The following is a 23,507-nucleotide window of genomic DNA, read 5'->3' on the forward strand; positions in this document are numbered from 1 at the left end:
GACTGCCCCCTCCCAAGCTCCTGGCTGAGGCCGGGTACCTGCCCCAACCTGTCTCCTCCCCTTCTCCAGTACCACACCCACGGGACTCCGGTCTCCCCGGGAGAGGGACGGAGCGGGAACAAAGGGGTCTTTGTTCACTGGCTCCTGGGGGTGGGAGTCGCGCTCGCGCGCGTTTCCTTGCGCCCCTTGGAAACCGGGAGGCTCAGCGCCACCCGGCCTCGCCCTGCAGCGAGCGCCGTCCTCCACGACCCCAGCGCCTGAGGTCAGGGCGCGGCGCCCCGGGCCACGGCGGGCTCCTCCCGGGCGGGCGGGGTGGGGGGCGAGGCGGCGCTCGGCGGGCTCTGCCGCCCGCGGAGGGACGGTGGGGGGGTTTCGGCAGCTGGCGGAGGTGGAGGGGGCGGGAGAGGGAGCCTGCGCCGGGCTGAGCCTGGAGGTGCGGGGCGGGCTCGCCGAGCGCTCGCCGGGAGGCTCCAGCCAGAGCAGCGGCGGCTGGAACGCGCTCCCTCGCTCCTTCCATCCTCCTCCCCCTGATCGGCCCCAGCACCACGCCAGGTCCCCGTCCGCTGCCGTCAGCACGCTCCCCTTCTCGCTTCTTGGCGCTTTCCTCTTGAGCCATCCTTCCGGACAAACTTTGATGGAGAATTTCACACCACGCTGGAAAAATGCCGGTTATGAAAGGATTACTGGCGCCCCAGAACACCTTCCTCGACACCATCGCCACCCGTTTTGACGGAACACGTAAGTCTTGCACTTCGACGAGTTGTATGGTATTTTCCGAGAATGATTTTTCACGTATAAATTACTTTCTCTCCCACCTTTTTTCCACCAGCGGAGTGAAATTCTTTCCGTTTTTGCAAAGGTGTCTTTTGTGCGGAGAAATTTCCTTCCACCCAAGGTTCGGTGTAGTATTAACACTTTGGATTGGTGTAGTTGGCCCCCTTGACTTCCTGGGTTTGTGAGAGCTAGAAAAGAGCCTGAAGGAAGACTGACGCCCGTGTTCAATGTGGGACCTGTATTTTGGTACCTCTTTATGAAATTGTGTTTTTTTAGATTAATTTTATGAGGTGAAAGTAGGAATGTCCATGTTAGTGAATTGCCACCTTATCTTTCTAGAGTTTCAAGGCTGTCTAGATTATAGGGTGAGTTTGGAATATTATGCTTCCATGGAGCATCATTCCTTGAGGTCTTTCGGATACGCATGATTCCCTATCAGAGCTTAAGAAATGCAAACTAGAACCAGGATTGCCAAGTGTGAGCTTCCTGTATAATTCTAAGCGTTCCGAGTTTGTCAGAATCTTGATTCCTGCTTTTAAGCTAGAAGAGCGTACCTGGGAGGAGCTGGGCAATATAAAGGCTGATCTGATCATATGAGAAAGTTTGGACATATTTTTTTGAGGGCGAGTATTATTGGACTTTTAGCTTGTTTCAGCTATAGTTGAAAACAAGGATATGGTGTTGTGTGGATGCTGGGAGATTGTTCGTAATCACCTGCAAGTTGTTCTCTTTCAGGACCACGGTCAGGTCCCCGTTCCGTCCCAGGCTTCTCAGGCTTGCTTTAGAGCCCGTTGGTCTTTCCAACAGGCTTAGGAGCCCGTACTTTCACCACTAACAAATGCTCTCAGTTGGTTTCACTATGAACATCCCCACCTTCCTCCTAGCTTATGTTGCTTCTGTGTGCTATCTTTCCTTTTTCTGCCTCTTACACAAAACTCAGGAACTCATTCTAAAGGCTTTTCTGTGGTTCAAGTATAATTATTTTTTACTATGATGGTGTATTTCATGGAGCTGACATGAGAGAACACATCTAATTCTATTTCCACTCCAGTAGTCTATATACACATTCCTATTACAGTGGGAAGAAAGTCCTGGGCTTTGTGCTTTAGGAATAGTTGGAAAAGTTTACATGGGAGGGAAATGAAGAATTTACTTGATTTTGTTCAATTTTTATTTTTGATGTCCGCCCTACTCAGGGTAAAAGGTGTGGATATTCTTACAGTGTTTTTAACTTTTGCTTTAGCCATTCTCTCCCCTTTTGTATTCTACATGTGTCAGACAGTATTGGTGAAGTGCCGTGTAATGTGTCTTCTTTGGATAATAAGAGAAAATCTTGTAATAAAACTTATAGTCCCTGCCATTGTCATTACCTCCACCACCCGAACAGCACATAAAATCACCACTGCTTTCTTTAGCCATGTGTGAATGTGGGTACTACTAATTATTACCTTAGAAACTGATAAGTTTCATGTGTATGTTTCTTCTTGAAGTTGCAAATTTAAACCCCAAAAGCTCTCAACATGGATCCCAAAAAGCCTCTACTGAAAATGAGGTTATTGGTAAATGGTAGTTGCTCATCTCATTGTCATTTAAAGTTGAATGGAATGCAAAGTGTAGTGAATCATCCAAGGATAGCTCTGAGAATTACTGCAGCAATATATTCAGATATCAGTTACTAATGAGAGGGGCTTTGGATCATCAGAATGAGATACCTTTGTCTCCTTATGTCACTGTAACATTTGATGAGCAGAGGGCATGTAGATGGGTGTACTAGTAGCTCCTTAAAAAAAAACAAACTAGGGGCGCCTGGGTGGCTCAGTTGGTTAAGCGACTGCCTTCGGCTCAGGTCATGATCCTGGAGTCCCGGGATCGAGTTCCACATCGGGCTCCCTGCTCGGCAGGGAGTCTGCTTCTCCCTCTGACCCTCCCCCCTCTCATGCTCTCTCTCATTCTCTCTCTCAAATAAATAAATAAAATCTTTAAAAAAAAAAAAAACAAACAAACAAACTAAGCATTAATGCTAATAAAATGGAAGATTAGACATTTTAAATTCTTATTTGGGAAGACCATCATTACCTACCAGCATTTAGAAAACAAAAACAAAAAATAAAAACTAAAACCTAAAAGTGTTGGAGAATATGCTTGGTCTGTGCTCCACAGGGTTTGGGGGATTTCTGTAGGGAACCACTTTGTATGAAATCAGTCTGAAAATCAGTGAAACAAATTGCAAAATGAGGAGTAACATAAAGGTTTACTTTGGCGAGACTTTTGTTGTTGTTGTTGTTTACAACATCTAATGAATATCCCTTGCCCCAACACACCCTCTCCAGGAAAGAAGATTGTATTTTCTCATTTACCTCTTTTTTGAATTGCAGGATGACTTGAATAATCTGAAACTTAAAAAATACTTTAAAGAAATTTTTAACCTCAAATTTTGCTGTATCTAGAATCATGGGCGTACCATTTCCCTGGCTAAGTATTTTATCTTATTGTGCTACCTTTTCTGTGGTGACAAAATTTTAAGTATAATTAGTTCCCTGAAACTCTTCCTATGATCATCCTGCTTTCTTTTGTTTTTTTTACAGTATTAATTTCTTGTGCAAGACAGAACTATTTGCAAGTTTTAAATTTCCCAAATTGCTACCTGCCCAAATAAAAACTCTATAGAAAGTAAATGATGTTATTATACTCAAAATGTAATATGTTTACTTGGTACATTGCCTTATTTGTTAGGTATACTTTATAGTCATCTTAGTTTCTTATTTTATTTTATATTGGGTAATCCTGATGAAAAAATAAGAGAACAAACAGTAGCCCTGGCAAACCACCTTGCTAACTTAACCACCATGCAATATTATTAGCCTTACTGACTTAATACTGTAATGGAAAATAATAAAACTTAAAACATCACTCAAAATTTCTCCCAGGGGAAAAAATAAATATATAACAATAAAGGCTAATAACATGATCTTACTAATTTATCAGTTGAAATATTATCACAGGATAACATAAAAGAAGTTAATATATTTTATCACCTGGTGACACTTTATTGTTTTATATAATAGTTATTCCTTTTAATATTTAAGAAGTGAGCTTGTTGTCAGGATTGAAAGACAATCGTGGACAATTAATTAGAATTTTTTCTCATATCCAATATAATTTTTAAAAACTATTGGAAAATATAAATCTTTTTATATAAAACTACCCTAAAATACATTTACTTCTGAAATATGTTCTCCTGGTTTATGTTTAATTGAAGTGCAGTGAGACTGAGAAAAACTAAGAACCTTGCAAACATTGAATATGTATGACCTATTTAGGACAAAAAAGTAATGCCAATGAATTTTTTTTAACTCATTACATGTAGCCACAGTTCTCACTGGAGACACTCTAAGACAGACCACACACACACACACACACACACACACACACACACACTAAGTGTTAACATCATGATCTGTATCTAGTTCACTTTTCCTACCTACATGTTTTTTTTAAATATCTTTAATGTATTAAAAAAAAACTTTTCTGAGCAGACTTTTGTGTTAAGCACATGAATATTAATCTGGACAAAGAGAAAGTATAGTAGAGAACACATAAGTACATATTTTAAAAAATAGTTTTTCGGGCAAATATTTGTCATGGGGTACCATTTGAGAAAAACACATTTCTTTCATATTTTTTTGAGGATATAAAACTTTCAGAGGGAAGTGTCCAATTTCAAACATAATGGTAAATTAGCCTACATTTTCATAGCTGTATATTTGCCTACATTTTCCAGTCATATCAAAATTTGGCCAGAATACTTCTCCTTTGGGGTTAGTGAGACAAGATGTAAGCTTTAAAGGAAGTTTGTAGCCTAGTGGACTCTATCAAGGAGATTCCAGTCAAAATACTCAGAATAACAGTAGTTTAGAAACTCATTCATATTTGCATATATTTTATGTACTCTTGTATAGCCTGTTTAAAATGGTCCAAGGAAATTTGTTAAAATTGAAATACTTCCTTTACAGAGGTAACTGCAGTGGTTTTTCTTTTCATCTTTCCTTTTTTCCCATCTTTCCTTTCATGCTTTCATCAAGGAACATAGAGCTCTTAACATCACAATCATAGAGAGAAGGGTAATGAACCTAGTGCTGTAGGAACGGGGAAGAATATGGTGGAACAGTGGAGATCTTCCTAAGTCTATGCTGGATTATAGTTTGGAGAATACCAGCAAAGGCATTTAGCCAGTAAAAAAGAATGAGCTCCATTATGTATGGGTCTGTCTATAAAAGGCTATTACATGAAAATATTCAAGGAAATAGCTAGCATTCTAGAAATATCTCTCCCCAAATAGAAGTTTATAAAGACTCTTTAAAAAAATTTTTTTTATGCTAGTTATAGTCTTTTATCCTTATTCTTTATGTTTAAGGAGATAATTCTTTATTAGTTTTCTTTTCCTGTGTAGTAAATTATCACAAACTTCGTGGCTTATTATCTCACATTTTCTATAGGCCAGACATTGAGGCAAGGACTTTAGGTGGGTCTTCTGCTCAGGGTCTCACAAGGCTGCAAACAAGTCCTTAGCTGGGGCTATGGTCTTTGCTGAGGCTTGAGGCCCTCTTCCAAGGTCATGTAGTTGTTAGCAGAATTTAATTCCTTGCGGTTTTATGAATGAGGTCTCTGTTGTCTTGCTAACTGTCAGTCAGGCACTTTTTCTCAGCAACTAGCAGCTGTCCTCAGGTTGTTGCCACATGTCCTCTCCTATAGGCCCTCTCAGAACCCAACAGTTTGCTTCTTCCTGAGCAGGAGGGCCTCTCTTTTAAGAGTTTGCCTAAGTCAGGCCCACCCAGGATAATCTCCATTTTTATTAACTCACAGTCAACTGATTATGGATCTTAATCAGATCTCTAAAATCATCTGTTCTGCCCACACTCAAGAGAAAGGGATTTCCATCTCTTTCTCATGCCTCTAGCCATGTTTCAGATTTAAGTAACTCCCCACTATGCACTCTTGCATTGAGATTGGCTGTGTTCAAGTAAATAATTTTCTTTATTTAAATTTCATTCTAGGTTTACTGAAAATTCGAAAGGAAGAGAGAGAAAGGGAAAGGGAGAAAGAAGAGAGAAGAAAGAAGAGGGAGGATGGGAGGAAGGAATTATTTATTCTCATTCTTTAACTGTGTAGATGAATTCTTTAGCCTGCAAAAGATTTATCACAGCAGTTCTCATAACTTCCATGCAATGAACAGTGTTTGATTTATAAGAATTGGATTTATCAGACCTACATTTCTTGTGATGAGTGAAATACACAAATAATAAGAAAAGTTTTATTATATAGTCTTTAAAATATTAGATAATTTTGTTTTGACGTCATTATATATAGGAAAATTGATAGCTAATATGTTAAAAAAGGAAGTTATGCTCATAATATATTTTTCCTAGGCTCTGGCTTTTAGTATCACTTGCAGACCAAAGGCCATGGCATGAACCCTCTTCTGGCATGAGAAACCCATTGAAGGTCCTGAGTTACTAGTTTCTGGGATATCCTAGACCCAACGTACTTCTAGAATGATACAGTCCCTCTGATGAAATCTTTACTTTATTCATCAATAACCAATCAATCATTTCTTCAACAATATTTAATCAACACTGACTATATACAAAGCCATTATGCTAGGCTCTTTGGAATAAATCAGGCTTGCCCTTCTCTCAAAGAACATGATAAATATATGCAAAAACTACTGTAGTATAGGTTGGAAAGAGATAAGAATATTCAGGAGATATAGGCAAAGGGCTGTACACATCTGGACGAGGGAGGAATAATTTCTGTGGGTGAATGATCTGGGAGGGTTTTATATCATGAATGGCTTCTGGGTGGGAATGATTGGCTCATATATGATAAGGGCAAAGACGATATTCTGTTTACTCGGCTAATTTGTGTAGCATTGTCATTAAAGCTGAAAGGGGGGCGTCTTTAAGTATTTTAGAGGATGTGCATGGCAAAAGGTAGAGGCAAGAGGAGAATGGAAAGTCAATTAGGCCAGACATAGAATGTCTTTAAAGTCAGAGTACTTTGTCTTAGTAAGCCATTGAAGGTGGTAGGTTCACATCTTGGTAAGAGAGTACAGTGCCATCTGTGCCTGGTGTAAAAGTTCCCAACATTTCCATATTCCACAGGCTGACGTGTAATGCAGGAGAAATGTCCACCTTGACACCTGAGAAGTTTCTTCTTACTATCTCTTCTAAAAATGCTTTTACACTTCGACAAGGGTCCCAGAGAATGCAGTGGATTGATGTGTTCTTCATTTTTTACAAATGTCTGCTTTGCCTAGGAAGCTAATTTTTTTTTAAATATTATTTATTTATTTATTTATTTGACGGAGAGAGACCCAGCAAGAGGGGGAACACAAGCAGGGCGAGTGGGAGAGGGAGAAGCAGGCTTCCTCCTGAGCAGGGAGCCCGATGCGGGGCTTGATCCCAGGACCCTAGGATCATGACCTGAACCGAAGGCAGACGCTTAACGACTGAGCCACCCAGGCGCCCCAGGGAGCTAACTTTCATCTCTTAGGAAAGGGAGAGATTGATTTCTGACTGCATAGCTGAGTACTCTTCTCCTCCAGGGCTGTGTTATACTATAAAATTGTGCCTGTGGAGAAGAAAAAGAATTGAGGGTGTGCTAGCATTCAGTCCTAGTGAAGTCGATTGGAGAAATGCCAACAGGAAAAGGTACAACCTCTCTGCAGCAACTGCTGCAGAGATAGTAGGGTTCACCCTGGCAATGTACATTTGCTGAGATAGTCTAAATACTGTTTTAAATCCATTTTGGTTTAGCAGAGCCTACAAACAAAAAAGATGAGACTTCAACTTTACCTATGACATAGTTCATATTTAGCAACTGGAGCAGTTGAAGAGCTTTCTCAGTAATTTAAACAGTCAAATACAGTTCTTGGCTTATAAATTGCCTGGAAGTTGTATTTTGGTTTTCCTTCATAGCCGTTAATACAACTATCTATCTCCCTTAAACCCTTCAAAATTCACATGTCCCCAAATGAACTAATAATCTTTCCTAGCCTATGAAACCTATTTGTCTTCTTAGGTTTTCTGGCTCCATTATTGGCATCACCACCCACCCATTTCTCCAAGCTAGAAATCTGAGTCGCCCTCGACTGCCCACACATCTAATTGGTTATCAAATCTTTGAGATTTTCCTTTAGAAATGCCCTAATCTGGCTCCTCACCTCCTGTTCATTGTTTCTTCTTTAGTTTGGATCTTCTGTTTTGTATCTACACAGTTGTAAACTTACTCTCACTGGATTCCTGAGGCCATTGGCCTTTATCCTGCTTACTCCCCACCCTTCAGCCTACATTGTCCCTAGAGTGATTTCGGATAAAAGCATTATGATTTAATCATTTAACTCCCCTATTTAAAGCCACCCATCAGCTCCCTGCTACCTCTTGGAGAATGTCCAAAGTCCTTAGTGTCATATGACCCCAAGATGATTCTGCAGAATCTTTTCAAACCATTGTGTCCCAGGCTACAGACATATTCACCCTGAATCCCCTGCTCATTCTTGTCTCTGGGCCTCTGCCAGTCACTTGAAGAGCAAGATCCTTTATTTCCTTCAAGACGCATCCTGAGGGTTGCCTTGTATCTAAACTTTTTCAATGATGCTTCAAGTTAAGTTGGGTGCCATTTGTTCTCTGCCTCCACATTACCTTGCCCCTCCTCACCTGTGTTCTGATTACATGCTTTCAGATTTCAGCACTCAATTCCTTTCAAGCCCTGACTGTGTCTTTATTCTTTTGTATCCTCCTTGCTCAGACTTATGCTTGGAACAAAGTCATTGCTCAATAAGTGATTCTTTGCGTAAAAGAATTGCAAACTCCTTGAAGGCTAGGGTTGTGTAGTAATTGTCTTTATTTCCCTTTGGTGCTAACTGGTTTTCCTTTTATTCAGTATAATGTTGTTTAACTTTAGTTTTGAAACGTAATTCTAGACTGGCTTCCAGTACCTCATTTTCACATGGTTCAAGTACTAATTTATTTTATTAAAGTTTAATGATAATAGTGACTACCATTTGGGGCATGTCTACATATACTCTGTATACCATGCTGGTGCTTTATTTGTTCCTACCACAGCCCAACAGCCCAGCAAGGGGGAAGGCAGCTCCCCTTTTTGTTACAGATGACAAAACTTAAGCTCAGCATTTTTGTATGTTATCACACTAGCCTGTGATTTTTCTACTATAGCCTGTGATTTTTCTACTATATCACACTGCCTTTAAAGTGTGTTTTTTATAGCAAGTATAAACAAACTAGGGCAATCTGTGGTATCATTTCTAGTTTCTAACTCTTGCAAAAAGGAATTTCTGCTTTAAAGTTTTTAGCCACTTCTAGTATATATGCTGTTTTTTTTTCTTTTGATATATTATGCTTTAAGTACTTGTCACTTAAAGAATGTTTTTAGATTGGTATTTAAGACTCATATCTGGAACTACTTAATGCATTCACTGTGCAAAGCAGTTTTGCTCATCAAAGAATATCTACTGTCCTTTGGTGCTTAGAATTTGCTGATTTTAGAACTTGTGATTCTTTTATTATCAGGCTAATCTCTCTATAGAAGTATTCTAATTCTCATAGCTATTATAGTGACATCATTTTGTGTTTTTACCTTGTTAGCATCTTACCCAAGAAATTCTTCTACCTATTTTGAGTCTGCTTTTATTGGGAGAAATATATTCTCCACTGTCAGGTTTTGTTGACATCTTTCAACAGAGATTATTTACCTTTCCTCCACAATGACTTCACAGGAAGAAATAAGGGTACCTAGCTCTCCAAATTGCAAATATAATCTAAAGCTCTTTTTTTTCATGTTTTCTTTTGCTTTGTTAAGTCTTTTGGATAGGCTTCCTTATTGTACTTGTCAGTCCAAATGAGTTTCTCATTCTAGTTATTGAACTAGAAGGAACTGAGACCAGAGCACTTATCAGTCTTTCCATGTTTTGTTTGACTTCCTAGAAAGAAGGATCCACATAAGAAGTTCACATGTTATCGAAATACCAAACACCCAGTTTGACAAGTAGACTTGTCCTTAATTGTGGTGTTCTGGTTATTTCTTCAATGGAGAGAATGATGTAGAAGATAAAAGTGGGCATATTTTTGACCTTCACACCTAAATAAATGTTTCTGCTATGATTCTATAAATGGTGGGAAAGAATGCATGTTTTGGGACTGCAACTTTTGTATTGTATTAATTTGCTACATCTTTGGTTAGGTTACATTTCAGTCATCTGAAAATGAGCTTGCTACTCTCTCTCAAACAATATGTGGATTCAGGCTTTAGGATATATAGAATTAATAATCATTGAGGGCTCTTGTCCATCTGTACAGTGCTCCATATTGTGTAGTGTATTTTTGGTTCAAAGAAACCAAAAGTTATAAGATTATTTGAAAGATAGTATTAGTAGCTAATATTTGCATAACATTTCAGTATATTCATTTTTTTAATCCCATCACTTGAATTACTTTTGAATTTAAGATAAAAAGTGGCTTCCTATTTTAATTTTAAATGTACATTTTTTTTCTGTAAGTGAAGTTCAGCATTGTTTAATATATTTAAGGTCTACTGAATTTCCTTTTCTGGGCATTATTTGTCCATATTCATTGTCCTTTATTAATTGGATTATCGGTATTCTCTGGGAGTTTTTTTACATAGCAACAAAATTAATACATTTTTAAAAATTTTATTTATTTTTGCAAGAGAGAAAGAGAGAGTGAGAGAGAGCATGAGAGGGAGGGAAGGAGGGGCAGAGGGAGAAGCAGACATTCTGCTGAATGGGGAGCCCGATGTAGGGCTCGATCCCAGGACCCCGGGATCATGACCTGAGCTGAAGGCAGACACTCAACTGACTGAGCCACCCAGGTGCCCCCAAAATGAATATAATATTTATTAGTAAAGTGAATTGTATATGTTTTTGTTTCCAACTTTGGTTGGTCTTTTTATTTTTATATAGATGAATTAATCAGTTTTCCTTATTGTGTGTTTTGTGTCATACTTAGAGAGGTATTTTCTATACTAAACTTGTTTTTAAAATATATCCTATGTGCTTTACCATTTCATTTTGTATATTCAAATTTGTTCTCCTCCATTATTAAGTTCTGCAATTTGATCTATTGAATATGATGTAGGGATCAAAATTTATTCTTTTAGATGCCTATCCATTTTCCTGACATTATTCAATAATTCATCTTTTCTATGCTTGAGATGTCTAGTTTATCATTCTATATTCTGTATTCCTATGTGTGTATAGATAATATTCTATAATTCTATATGTACTTTTCTATTTTATGACTTTCAATCCTATTACATTCATCTGTCTTTTTCTTTATATTAGTATCACAGTTTTAATTATAGGAATTTTATGGTATGTGTTAAAACTCTATTTCACTATTTTTCCCAGAAACTTTTTACTTGACTAATCATACTTATTTGGAAGTCCCTATGAATTTAAGAACCAGATTATCTAGCTAAGAAAAGTTTGTTGGTATTTTTAATGTAATCTGTAGGAAACATGACATTTTTATGATGTCAAAAATTCGTATCTAAGAACTTGCTATGTGTTTCTATCATTTATATCTTTTTAGGGTTTCTCAATAAAGTTCTTGCACATTTCTTATTTATTTTATTCCTAGTTATTTCATCTTTGTAGTGTCTATGTAAAATGGAGTCTTTCGTTCCACCATTTTGTTTTTCTAATTCAGTTATGTTTGTTTATTTGAAGGTTATTGACTCCTATGTGTTATTATTATTTTTAACCAGCCAGCTTGCTGAGTTTCTACTATCCTTTGCAGTAATTTTTCAGTTGGTTTCTTGGGGTTTTCAGCTAAGAAATAATACTGTCTTCAAATAATAAAAATTTTTCTTGTTTGTTTCCAATTTTTACAACTCTTATGTTTTGTTCCCTTAATTTTTTCTATCATCTAATTGCTTTGGTTCATATTATAAACATTATAAATACTATTAAAAATGGTAGTGGTTAAGAAAATCCTTCCTGTTCCTGACTTTCAGTGGAAATTATTTTAGTGTTTTTCTAATAAGTATTTTCCTGGCTTTTAGTTTGAGAGATAGATATTTTATTATATATTTCTACTTTATTAAGAGACTTTGTTATATATCCCTATTTTATTACTCAATTTTATAAATTGGCTTTTCATCATCTATCTAAGCAATTCAGTGTTTCTTATTGAATCAATATAATAAATTCAATTGAACTATCCTTGCATTCTTTCAATAAAAGTTACTTGACTGTGTTACTGAATTCTACTTGTTAATGTTTATTTAGCATTTTTACACTGGAAACATACACACACACAAACCCACACACATACATATATGTGTATGTGCGTGTGTACAATATTGACATTAATTTTCTCTTTTAATATATGTGTATTACTGAATTTTGGTGGGGTACCCATACATCCATATTTATGCTTATTAATGTAATCCCATTTAGTTTAGTATTTGTACCAAATTTTTCATTTTTAATAAAGTATCAATATTAAACAATGCATTAAAATAAGTCAAAATGGGTTGGTAGATCTCCAGTTAATTCTTATAGGTTTTGACTATAGTCTTGTCTACTAATGTCTCAGGCATCTGTGTAGTGAAGATAGGTGTTACTTTAATGTGTATTTAAGTCTGAAAAATGCCAACAGTGATACATATCTCTTATGCCAACCTTTTCCAGGTACAAAATATTTAATAATACTCTGTGTATATACAGATTTATATAAACACACACACACACATACACACACATATATATCTTTTCCTAGGACAACATGTGCATTGTGTACGAAACAGTAGCACCAAGGCCTGTGAAAAGTATGAAGCTACTAGGTCACACTATAGCGGAGTCAGTAGAAAACATAGGAAATTATCATTTGGGTATACAATGAAATTTAAATAGAATATATCCGTTTTTGATAGTTTTAAAAATTTTTGCAGTGAAACTTTTCTGGCATCAGTGATCTCACAAAAATGAAAAACGTGTTTAATGAAATACTGAATTCCCATTTCTTAAGAAAGTTGATGATGAGTGTATAACTGGAAGAAAATGTTGACATTTATATCTGTCATGGGTGCCCACATTGGGGCAGTATCACTGACCACTTTAAAATCAGAAGCAACACATCTGCTGAATAAGCATCACCATTTATTTAAAAATGAGTAGCTGAGGGGCACTTGGCTAGCTCAGTCGATTAAGTGTCTGACTCTTGATCTCAGCTCAGTTCTTGCTCTCAGGGTTGTGAGTTCAAGCCCATTGTTGGGCTCCACACTGGGCGTGGAGCCTACTTAAAATTAGTAGCTGATTTAACAAGACTATGTTTACAAATAATGATTCATTCTGCAGACAGTATCTTGGACATACTGCTCTGTGAATCATGATTTTTCACTTAGATCAAAGGATTGTTCTTCTAAATGAATTTCATTCATTTTTCTTCTTTTTTTGGTAGGGTTTATAATGGTATAATTTACATATAGTAAAATCACTCCATTTAAATGTATAGTTCAGGGGTACCTGGGTGGCTCAGTCGTTAAGCGTCTGCCTTCGGCTCAGGTCATGATCCCAGGGTCCTGGGATCGAGCCCTGCATTGGGCTCCCTGCTCGGCAGGAAGCCTGCTTCTCCCTCTCCCACTCCCCCTGCTTGTGTTCCCTTTCTCATTGTGTCTCTCTCCGTTAAATAAATAAAATCTTTCAAAAAATAATAATAAATGTATAGTTCTTTGAATTTGGAAAATGTATACAGTCATGTAACCACCAACACAATGAAGATTTAGAACAGTATTTTCACTCTCAAAGTTCAAATACCCTCCCACCACTTCCACTTCCTAGTGACAATTAATCTGTTTTCTATCCTTATGGTTTTGGTTTTCCTAGAATGTAATATTAATGATATTATATGATAAATTGTATTTTTTTTGGTCTGGCTTCTTTCACTTAGCATCATGCTTTTGCAATTTATATTTTTTGCATGTATCAGTAGTTTGATCTATTTTATTGTTGAAAATTTCATTCAGTTTTGATTTTGTTTTCTTAGACATATAAAAAAAGTGAAGCAACAATATTTAGTGTATTGTTTGAATAGTAGAAGAACTTAGCAAGTATTAATACCATCAGAGTTTTTGATGAAAATCAGTTAATTTTAATAATGCTTGAGTTTTGTATCTAATTCATGGATATAAGTAAAGCTTTTCAAAGTTTATTCTATAGAAGGTGAACCATACATTATTAAAAATGTCATTGTAAATTCAAGTAAATGGATCATTAATGATAAAGTTACTTAGTGGTGACGAGAAATGTAAATTTTGGCAAAGCATAGTGTCACAGTAAAAACAATGTTTATGAACTTAAAAAAATGTATGAAGCAGAAATGTGCTTGGACTTGGTGGTGGTGTATGTATAATTCATTTTTGTGTCAAAAAAACAATGATATTCTATCAATTACTAAGAAGCTGTAGTGGTCAAAATTGCCAAATATTTTTATATATGAGGAATTAGTTATAGTAGTTACACTACACGATATATGATGTTAAATGCAGAAAGATATTTGGCATGGCAGTGCATGGTTTCTCTTTTTACTGCCTCCATCAGTCAGAATTTTAAAATATTTGAGTCTTTGGTGGAGTCTTCCAGGTTTTCTACATACGGTATCTTGTCATCTGCAAATAGTGGAAGTTTGACTTCTTCCTTGCCAGTTTGGATGCCTTTTATTTCTTTTTGTTGTCTGATTGCTGAAGCTAAGACTTCCAGTACTGTGTTAAATAGTAATGGTGAGAGTAGACATCCTTGTCTTGTTCCTGACCCTAGGAGAAAGGCTTTCAGTTTTTCCCCATTAAGGAAGATATTAGCTGTGTGTCTTTCGTATATGTTGATGTATGTTCCATCTATCTTTACTTTGTTGAGGGTTTTTTTAAATCAAGGATGGATGCTATGTTTTGTCAAATGCTTTTTCTGCATCTATTGAGAGGATCACATGGTTCTTATCCTTTCTTTTATTAATGAGGTGTATCACATTGATTGATTTGTGAATATTGAACTACCCCAGAAGCCCAGGAATAAATCCCACTTGATTGTGGTGAATAATTCTTTTAATGTAGTGTTGTATTTGATTTGCTAGTATCTGGTTGAGAATTTTTGCTTCCATGTTCACCAGGGATATTTGCCTCTCATTCTTCTTTTTAGTGAGGTATTTGTCTGGTTTTGGAATCAAGGTAATGCTGGTTTCATAGAATGAGTTTGGAAGTTTCCCTTCCATTTCTATTTTTTGGAATAGTGTGAGAAGAATCGGTGTTAACGCTTATTTAAATGTCTGGTAGAATTTCCCTGGGAAGCCATCTGGCCCAGGGCTTTTGTTTGTTGGGAGATTTTTGATTACTGCTTCAATTTCTTTGCTCGTTATGGGTCTGTTCCAATTTTCTATTTCTTCCTGTTTCAGTTTTGGTCGTTTGTAAGTTTCTAGGAATTTGTCCATTTCTTCCAGATTGCCCAGTTTTTTGGCATATAATTTTTCATAGTATTCTTTTATAATTGTATTTCTATGGTGGTGGTGTGATCTCTCCTCTTTCATTCATGATTTTATCTATTTGGGTCCTTTCTTTTCTCTTTTTGGTAAGTCTGGCTAGGGGTTTATCACTTTTATTAGTTCTTTCAAAGAACCAGCTCTTAGTTTTGTTGATCTGTTCTACTTTTTTTAAATTTATTTGTTTCCATATCATTTTATTTCTGCTCCAATCTTTATTATTTCCCTTCATCTACTGGCTTTAGGCTTTATCTGCTGTTCCTTTTTTAGCTCCTTTGGGTGAAGGTTAGATTGTGTATTTGAGACTCCATCAAAAAATTGCTAGAACTGATACATGAATTGAGCAAAGTCACAGGATATAAAATCAATGTGCAGAAATCTTTTGCATTTCTATATACCAATAATGAAGCAGCAGAAAAAGAAATCAAGGAATTGATCCCATTTGCAACTGCACCAAAAACAATAAAATACCTAGGAATAAACACAACTAAAGAGGTAAAAGGTCTGTACTCTGAAAATTATAGAACACTTATGAAAGAAATTGAAGAGGACACAAAGAAATGGAAAAACATTCCATGCTTATGGAATGGAAGAACAAATATTGTTAAAATGTCTATTCTACCCAAAGCAATCTACACATTTAATGCAATCCCATCAAAATACTACCAGCATTTTTCACAGAGATAGAACAAACAATCCTAAAATTTGTATGGAACCACAAAAGACCCCGAACACCCAAGCATTCCTGAAAAAGAAAAACAGAATTGGAGGCATCACAGTTCCAAATTTCAAGCCATATTACAAAGCTGTAGTCATCAAGACAGTATGGTACTGGCACAAAAACAGACACACAGATCAATGGAACAGAATAGAAAACCCAGAAATGGACCCACAACTAAAAGATCAACTAATCTTTGACAAAGCAGGAAATGATATACAATGGAGAAAAGATAGTCTCTTCAAAAAATGGTGTTGGAAAAACTGGACAGCAACGTGCAAAAGAATGAAACCAGACCACTTTCTTACACCATACACAAAGTAAATTCAAAATGGATGAAAGACCTAAAGGTGAGACAGGAAACCATCAAAATCCTAGAGGATAACATGGGCAGAAACTTCTTTGACCTTGGCCTTAACAATTTATTAGACATGTTGCCAGAGGCAAGGGAAACAAAAGCAAAAATGAACTGTTGGGGCTTCATTAAGATAAAAAGCTTCTGCACAGTGAAGGAAACAATCAACAAAATTAAAAGGCCGCCCACAGAATTGGAAAGGTATTTGCAAAGGATGTATCTGATAAAGGGTTTAGTATCCAGAATGTATAAAGAATTTACCAACCTTAACACCCAAAAAACAAATAATTCAGTTAAGAAATGGGCAGAAGACATGAATAGACACTTTTCCAAAGAAGACATCCAGATGGCTAACAGACACATGAAAAGATGCTCAACATCACTCATCGTCAGGGAAATACAAATCAAAACCACAATGAGATACTGGATAAAATTAACAGCACAAGAAACAAGTGTTGGTAAGTATGTGGAGAAAAGGGGGTGCCTGGGTGGCTCAGTCAGTTAAGCCTGTACCTTTAGCTCAGGTCATGATCTCAGGGTCCTGGGATCGAGCCCTGCATTGGGCTCTCTGCTCAGTGGTGAGTCTGCTTCTCCCTCTCCCTCTGTGATCTCTCTTGCTTTCACTCTCTCTCAAATAAATAAATAAAATTAAAAAAAAAAAAAAAAAAAAATAAAGATGTGGAGAAAAGGGAACACTCTTGCACTGTTGGGGGGAATGCAAACTGGTGCAGCCAGTCTGGAAAACAGTATGAAGTTTCCTCAAAAAGTTAAAAATAGAACTACCTAAGATTCAGCAATTGCACTACTAGGTATTTATTTACCCAGAGGATACAAAAATACAGATCTGAAGAGGTTCATGCACCCCAGTGTTTATAGCAGGATTATCAACAATAGCCAGAGACAAATGGAGAGAGACAAATGTCCGTTGACTGATAAATGGATAACGAAGTGGTATATATATACAATGGAATATTAACCAGCCATTAAAAAGAATGAAATCTTGCCATTTGCAATGACATGGGTGGAGCTAGAGTGTACTATGCTAAGGGTGGTAAGTCAGTCAGAGAAAGACAAATACCGTATGACTTCAGTCATATGTATAATTTAAGAAAGAAAACAGATGAACATATGGGAAGGGGGGAAAGAAAATAAAGGAGAGTGGGAAACAAACTAAAAGAGACTCTTAATGATAGAGAACAAACTGAGTGCTGCTGGAAGGGAGGTGGGTGGGGGGAAGGGATAATTGGGTGACAGGCATTAAGGAGGGCACTTGTGATGAGCACTGGGTGTTGTATGTAAGTGGTGAATCACTGAATTCTACTCCTGAAACCAATATTGCACTGTATGTTAACTAACTAAAATTTAAATAAAAATTATGAGAAAGACAAAAATAAAAATAAAATATGAGTGCTTGAATACGTGCTTTGTAAATAATCTAAGTGTCCAAAAAAGTTATTAGTCTTTTCTAAATGAGCCTTTATTTTTTCTTTTCATTTTGTTTGAAACATTTGAAATTATTTAATCAGGGGCGCCTGGGTTGCTCAGTAGGTTAAGCATCTGTCTTTGGCTCAGGTCCTGATCTCAGGGTCCTGGCATCCAGCCTGCAAGGGGCTCCCTGCTCGGTGGGGAGTCCGCTTCTCCTGCTCCCTCTTCACCCCCCCAACCTCGTGCGTGCGCTCTCTCTTTTCTCGTCTCTCAAATGAATAAATAAAATCTTAAAAAAAAGAAAATATTTAATCAAATATTTAATAAACAGAGTACCAAAAACTTCATTTTAGTGGATAACAACTATTGTAAACAAAATTAAAAATAGAAATACATTGAAATGTATCTCTAGATGATCAAGGGAAAAAAATTAAACAATAAGAACTCAAACTATATACAAGATAATATTTGAAATTCTTTAATTTTCCTTTGGAATATTTCAACTTGAAAGACTCTTGATGTAGGTTGTATATTTAATTGGGTATGTTCAGGCTGAAACTGAATGCAATTGAAAAGAACTGTGATTTTGTAGCACCAATATTTGGCAAAACACTAAAAAGAATCATAAAGACACCTTTTATTTATTTATTTTTTAAGTAGGCTCCATGCCCAAATGGGTCTTGAATTCACTTCTCTGAGACCAAGAGTCACATGCTTTATGGACTGAGCCAGCCAGGTGCCCCATAAGACACTTTTTATAAAAATTTTTGTATTATAGAAATATTTTTAAAAAATATTTACTCTGAATAGGGAAAATGAGAACCTATGAAGTTTTTATAATGAAATATTTACACTTTTAAATATAAAAGGTAGAATTGAAATATTCTCAATGAGGCCAAATTTTGGGGAAAAAATAGAATTGAGAATATCATGCATTTAGCAAAATTTGCATGTGCCTTACAAGGTATTTTAGCAACTACAAAGTATTTTTTCAATTAAAAATTTTTATGGTCTATAGTGAACAGTTAATTGAAGATGTCCACAATTTCAACTTTATTAACCAGAAAATGTACCATTGAGGAAAATTACAGGCAATTTTATGAAAAAAAAATTAAAAGTAATAATACTATATATAGAGAAAAAGACATATTCTTTAAAATAATACCAACAACTTGGTGAAGGAGAGAGATATGGCTAAGTGCATGACTTAAGTATGTGAAAATATAATGAAAAGATCATTGTGCTTAGGGCGCCTGGGTGGCTCAGTTGGTTAAGCGACTGCCTTCGGCTCAGGTCATGATCCTGGAGTCCCGGGATCGAGTCCCACATCGGGCTCCCTGCTCAGCAGGGAGTCTGCTTCTCCCTCTGACCCTCCCCCCTCTCATGCTCTCTGTATCTCATTCTCTCTCTCAAATAAATAAATAAAATCTTAAAAAAAAAAAAAAAAAAGAAAAGATCATTGTGCTTAGATAATTATTTTATTTTCTGGTAATACAAAAATACAGATACTGTTTTACAGAAATAGTGTGTTTCGAAATAGTGTGTTTCAAAATATCTTTGGAAAATAATTTATATGTTCATTAATGTAATTAAACCAGTCAAATATAAAAAACAAGTATTTTTAAAATTATATGATTTTATTCTTTTGTACCTATTTTCACTCTCAAAGGAGTCCCTGCATCATCTTTTGTTATGCTCACCTTATATCAAGATTTTCACAGCTCTTTGATATAGGGCTTCTTGGCCTACCCCAAGCTGCCAAATATAAATTTCCTTAAATTAGACTTTTTGTGTAATTTACTTTTTTAAAAAAATTTTTCTTTCTTTTTTTTGTAAGTAATCTCTACTCCCAACATGGGGCTTGAACTCACAACCCCGAGATCTAGAGTTGTATGCTGTACTGAGAGTGCCAGCCAGCCACCCCCACCCCCCTTTCATTTACTTTTGATATTATCTTCTAAGGTAGACTAATAGAATTTGGGGAAAAATTTATCCCACAATTTTGAATGTTAATATAAATATTAAGATAAATATTTAATGGTTTATATAATCTCTTTGGTATCTTGTTAATTTTAATATGACAGAAACCTTGCAATGGAAGTGACTCGAATCTTTATTGGCCTGTGATCACTTTAGATATTTGTATTGTCCTCACTTTAGAGACAAGGAGGCAGAGGACCCTAGAGGGGCTATTTATTTTTTCCCAAAGCTAGTACATGGGAGGGCTGGATTCTTACACTTGGCCCTTCAATTTCAAAACCCATGTTTTTCCTTTAGATTTACTCTGATTTTACTCTGAAAAGGGAAGAGGGAAGAGAATTGACATCTAATGAGCAACCATACGCCCAATGTTGTGTTTGGTATTTTCACCTACATTGGTTTATTTTATGTCTGCAACACTGCAAGTTAGATGTTTTTATTCCTATTCTATGGATAGGGAAATTGAAGCCCAGAAAAGTTGACTAAAGTGTCAAAAGTCACACACTTTATAAATAGTGAAGCAGGAGTTTATAGATACAGTTTTGACTATAGTAGTCTATGTCTAATAAAAAGAAAAAAATTGGAGCTAAAATGTAAAGCATTACATTTACATGATTAAGATCTTAACAGTCATGGTTGACTTCACATTGAGACACAAACCATTTTCATGCTTTTTAAGAACACACCATTATTATACAGGACTATTATCCTGGATTACCCAGGAATTTATCTCCCTTGTTAGAAAAAGTACCAAAAATCATTCTTCTTACCTGAGGGATCATGATCCACTGGTGTTAGAGATCATTTGAGAGCTATACCACAAGCCCAGAAGTCTGATGATATTATAACAGATTCTGAGTTTTCTGTAGAACAATGCCACACTAATTTGAATTTAAAAATACTTCTGGCCAATTAGTGGTTGCTTAGGAGTGGGAGTGGGGTAGAGAGAGGTGGAATTACCAAGGCATATGAGGAAACTATTGGGGGATGATGGGGACTTATCTACTGAAGGGACTATCTCAGGGCTGGCTGTTAACCTATCCTTCAGCTCCCTTAGGGACCTGGCATGTACCACCTGTCCTTCCTTGTTCCCCACACCATCCCTCCCCCATCTAGAGTAACTCTGAGATCACCTATTTTACACATTGAGCTTTGCATCAGCTTTCCTTTGAAGAATGAGTTCTGTGGCTGAAAACAAATTTTGAAAACATCAGAATTGGCACTTAAACATTATGTAATTGTAGCTGTCACTGTATGTGTCCCCATTGCCACCTCACTGCCTGTTTAATCCCATCTTTATGGGACCCGTTGTTTCCTTCTACATGGATGAAATCTAGGTCAAGGTCTGTGACACTTTGGGTTCATATTAGGTAATGAAAAGATCTTTCAGTTACTATAGTTTCAGTTAATAAAGATCCAGTGCAATATATAGTCACAATTTTCATCTTCTTTGAAAGGACAGTTCTTCCCTCACCCAACATAGGTCCATCTTGGCCTGGTTACCTATGGTAGGAAAGTTCCCGACTTTTGAGATTCTCCACCTCCTCCCCCATTCATTAGGCTGCCTTGGGTTCTTCCAGGGTTGAACCTGGAAGAGAGAGGAGAGATGTGGGACAGAAAAGTTCTTTGTTGACAAATATTATTGAAAGCTGCCGTTGGCATTTTGGAACAAACCTGGTGTTCATTTGATATGTACTACTCTAGCCAAATTGGTAGAAGCCATGTTGATTGATTTTATTAGAAGCCTTGTTTTGATTGTTTGGTAGATGTGCCATCTGATTATTAAATCTTTGGAATATGACATGTGTTTTGGGGGCATAGTTCTCTTACTGGGCACTTTCTTCGGTTCTTAAAACCTCTTTACACACACACACACACACACACACGCACACGCACGTGCATACACACACACACACACACACACACACAGCACATCCCAAGGGATTTGTCACCTGCTGTTTCCTTGACTTGAATGATTACATTTGTCTCTAGCTTAAGACTCTTCCGTCAACCTCAAGACACTCAGGGTACACCTCCATCTTCTTAGGGGCTCGCTTCAGACCTACAAGGGTCCCTCTTGTACAGGATCTTTGATAACCCCATGCTGGCTCTCTTGTGGTCCTGGATTGAATCCATGGAACCCACAGGGAACACCTTCATGTTCTTTGCAGGTCATGTTCAATATAGAAATCTTTCACTGTTCCAGCAACACACCTGGCCAGCCACTATCTCTCACTTTTTAAATTGTTTTTCCCAAATTTCTAGAGAATACTCTATGTTACTGAAGGGCCATTTCCTGGGCTTGAGGTAAAAGCCAAGCCCTTCTATCTCTTGAAACCTCTTCGTAGTCTCCCAAACCCCACTGTTTGATAACCTCAGTGTGGATGAAGGGTTAAGAGTGTGCACAACTGGTTTTTGTTAACCTCATTTAAAATCCTGTGTGTAGTTTCTTACCTCCTTTTAGAATGTGGAGACATTAACACCTAATGTTTTAGGACCTCCACAGAAATGGGAAGTGATATGGGTACATTTTATTATCCTGTTGTATAACAAAGATACCTAGCATATACTTGGCCTTCAATAAATGGATAGCTTCAGCTAAAGTGAATTGATGGATGCTTTCAGGAGTCAGAAAATACTCTCCTGATGACTGAAAGATTGTTTATACACATCCCTTGTTTTCTTGTCAAAGAATTTCAACACAAATGTTTATGTTTTATGTTATGTTGGTGGAAAGTATTCATAAATACTTGATTACAAAGCCACACATATTATCTCATTTATTTTTTACAAATACCAGACTAGTTTGGGAAGGAAGTAGATATATTTCTACTTGAGATCCATGGAGGAGATTCATATCCATGTGTTCCAACCTTATGTCTCACATCCTTTCCTTATATCACCTTATGTTAATATTTTATTCTATCAATTTTTTGTGACGTGTTGAAAGAAATGGCATCATTTTTATTTTACAGATATGGATATTGAAGAGAAAAAGCATCTTCTCTTAGGTAAAGTTCATGTGTAGTACCCTTACCTTCCTGTTTCTTTGTTTCCCTTCTTTATTAGTTCCCCAAGCTCTTTCCCTGACACACACACTCACACACGCACATGCACACACACACAACTATTTATAATTTAGTATTACTTCATTTAAATGATAATTGTCCCCAAAGTATCATATCTTACATGTCATAGTGTCTCAGGCTTAAAGAATTAACATTTTTCAATATCAAAGTTAGATAGGGAAAAGATTTGGGGAATATTGTGAAACTGATCACGTTTCCTCCATGCCCAGGCTTCAGGGTGCTCAAAGTTGAATATTTAGCCTTCCTGTAGCATTTGTACAGATTCTTGTGACATATATTTTAAGTAAAAATAACATTCTTGGCTACATAGTCTCTTTCTTATTTCTACTTGTTCTAATTTCTTCACTTATTTATTTATTTCAATAAATTATATATATTTTTGTGAGCCACATAAATAATTTCTTTTTTGGAACATTTTATCATATAAATAAACCTAAGTTTTAAGAAAACTTGGTTTTTGACTTTCTGAGAAACTTCCTCACTGGTTTAGAGTTTTCTAGGTTAAATTAGATCCCTTGGAGGATACAGCTCATATTTTTTGTTCCTATTCATTCATTTCTATATATCTTCTTATTTTTCAGTGACTAGAGGGGAAATAA

The 23,507-nt window shown here is 36.6% G+C and overlaps 1 protein-coding gene across 1 annotated transcript in view; it reads left to right on the top strand.

The window, feature by feature from the left end:
- Nucleotides 1-422: 422 nt before the first annotated feature.
- The window catches only part of KCNH8 (potassium voltage-gated channel subfamily H member 8), a 368,898-nt gene continuing 345,813 nt past the window's right edge, over nt 423-23,507 (top strand). Inside the window, exon 1 of the mRNA XM_032408779.1 lies at nt 423-738. Within this exon, the coding sequence (XP_032264670.1) occupies nt 663-738 (76 nt within the window). The 5' untranslated portion in view covers nt 423-662. The remainder of the gene's footprint in view (nt 739-23,507) is intronic.

The sequence above is a fragment of the Phoca vitulina genome, unplaced genomic scaffold, assembly GCF_004348235.1.
Source record: "Phoca vitulina isolate PV1807 unplaced genomic scaffold, GSC_HSeal_1.0 scaffold10, whole genome shotgun sequence".
NCBI classification, from domain to species: domain Eukaryota; kingdom Metazoa; phylum Chordata; class Mammalia; order Carnivora; family Phocidae; genus Phoca; species Phoca vitulina.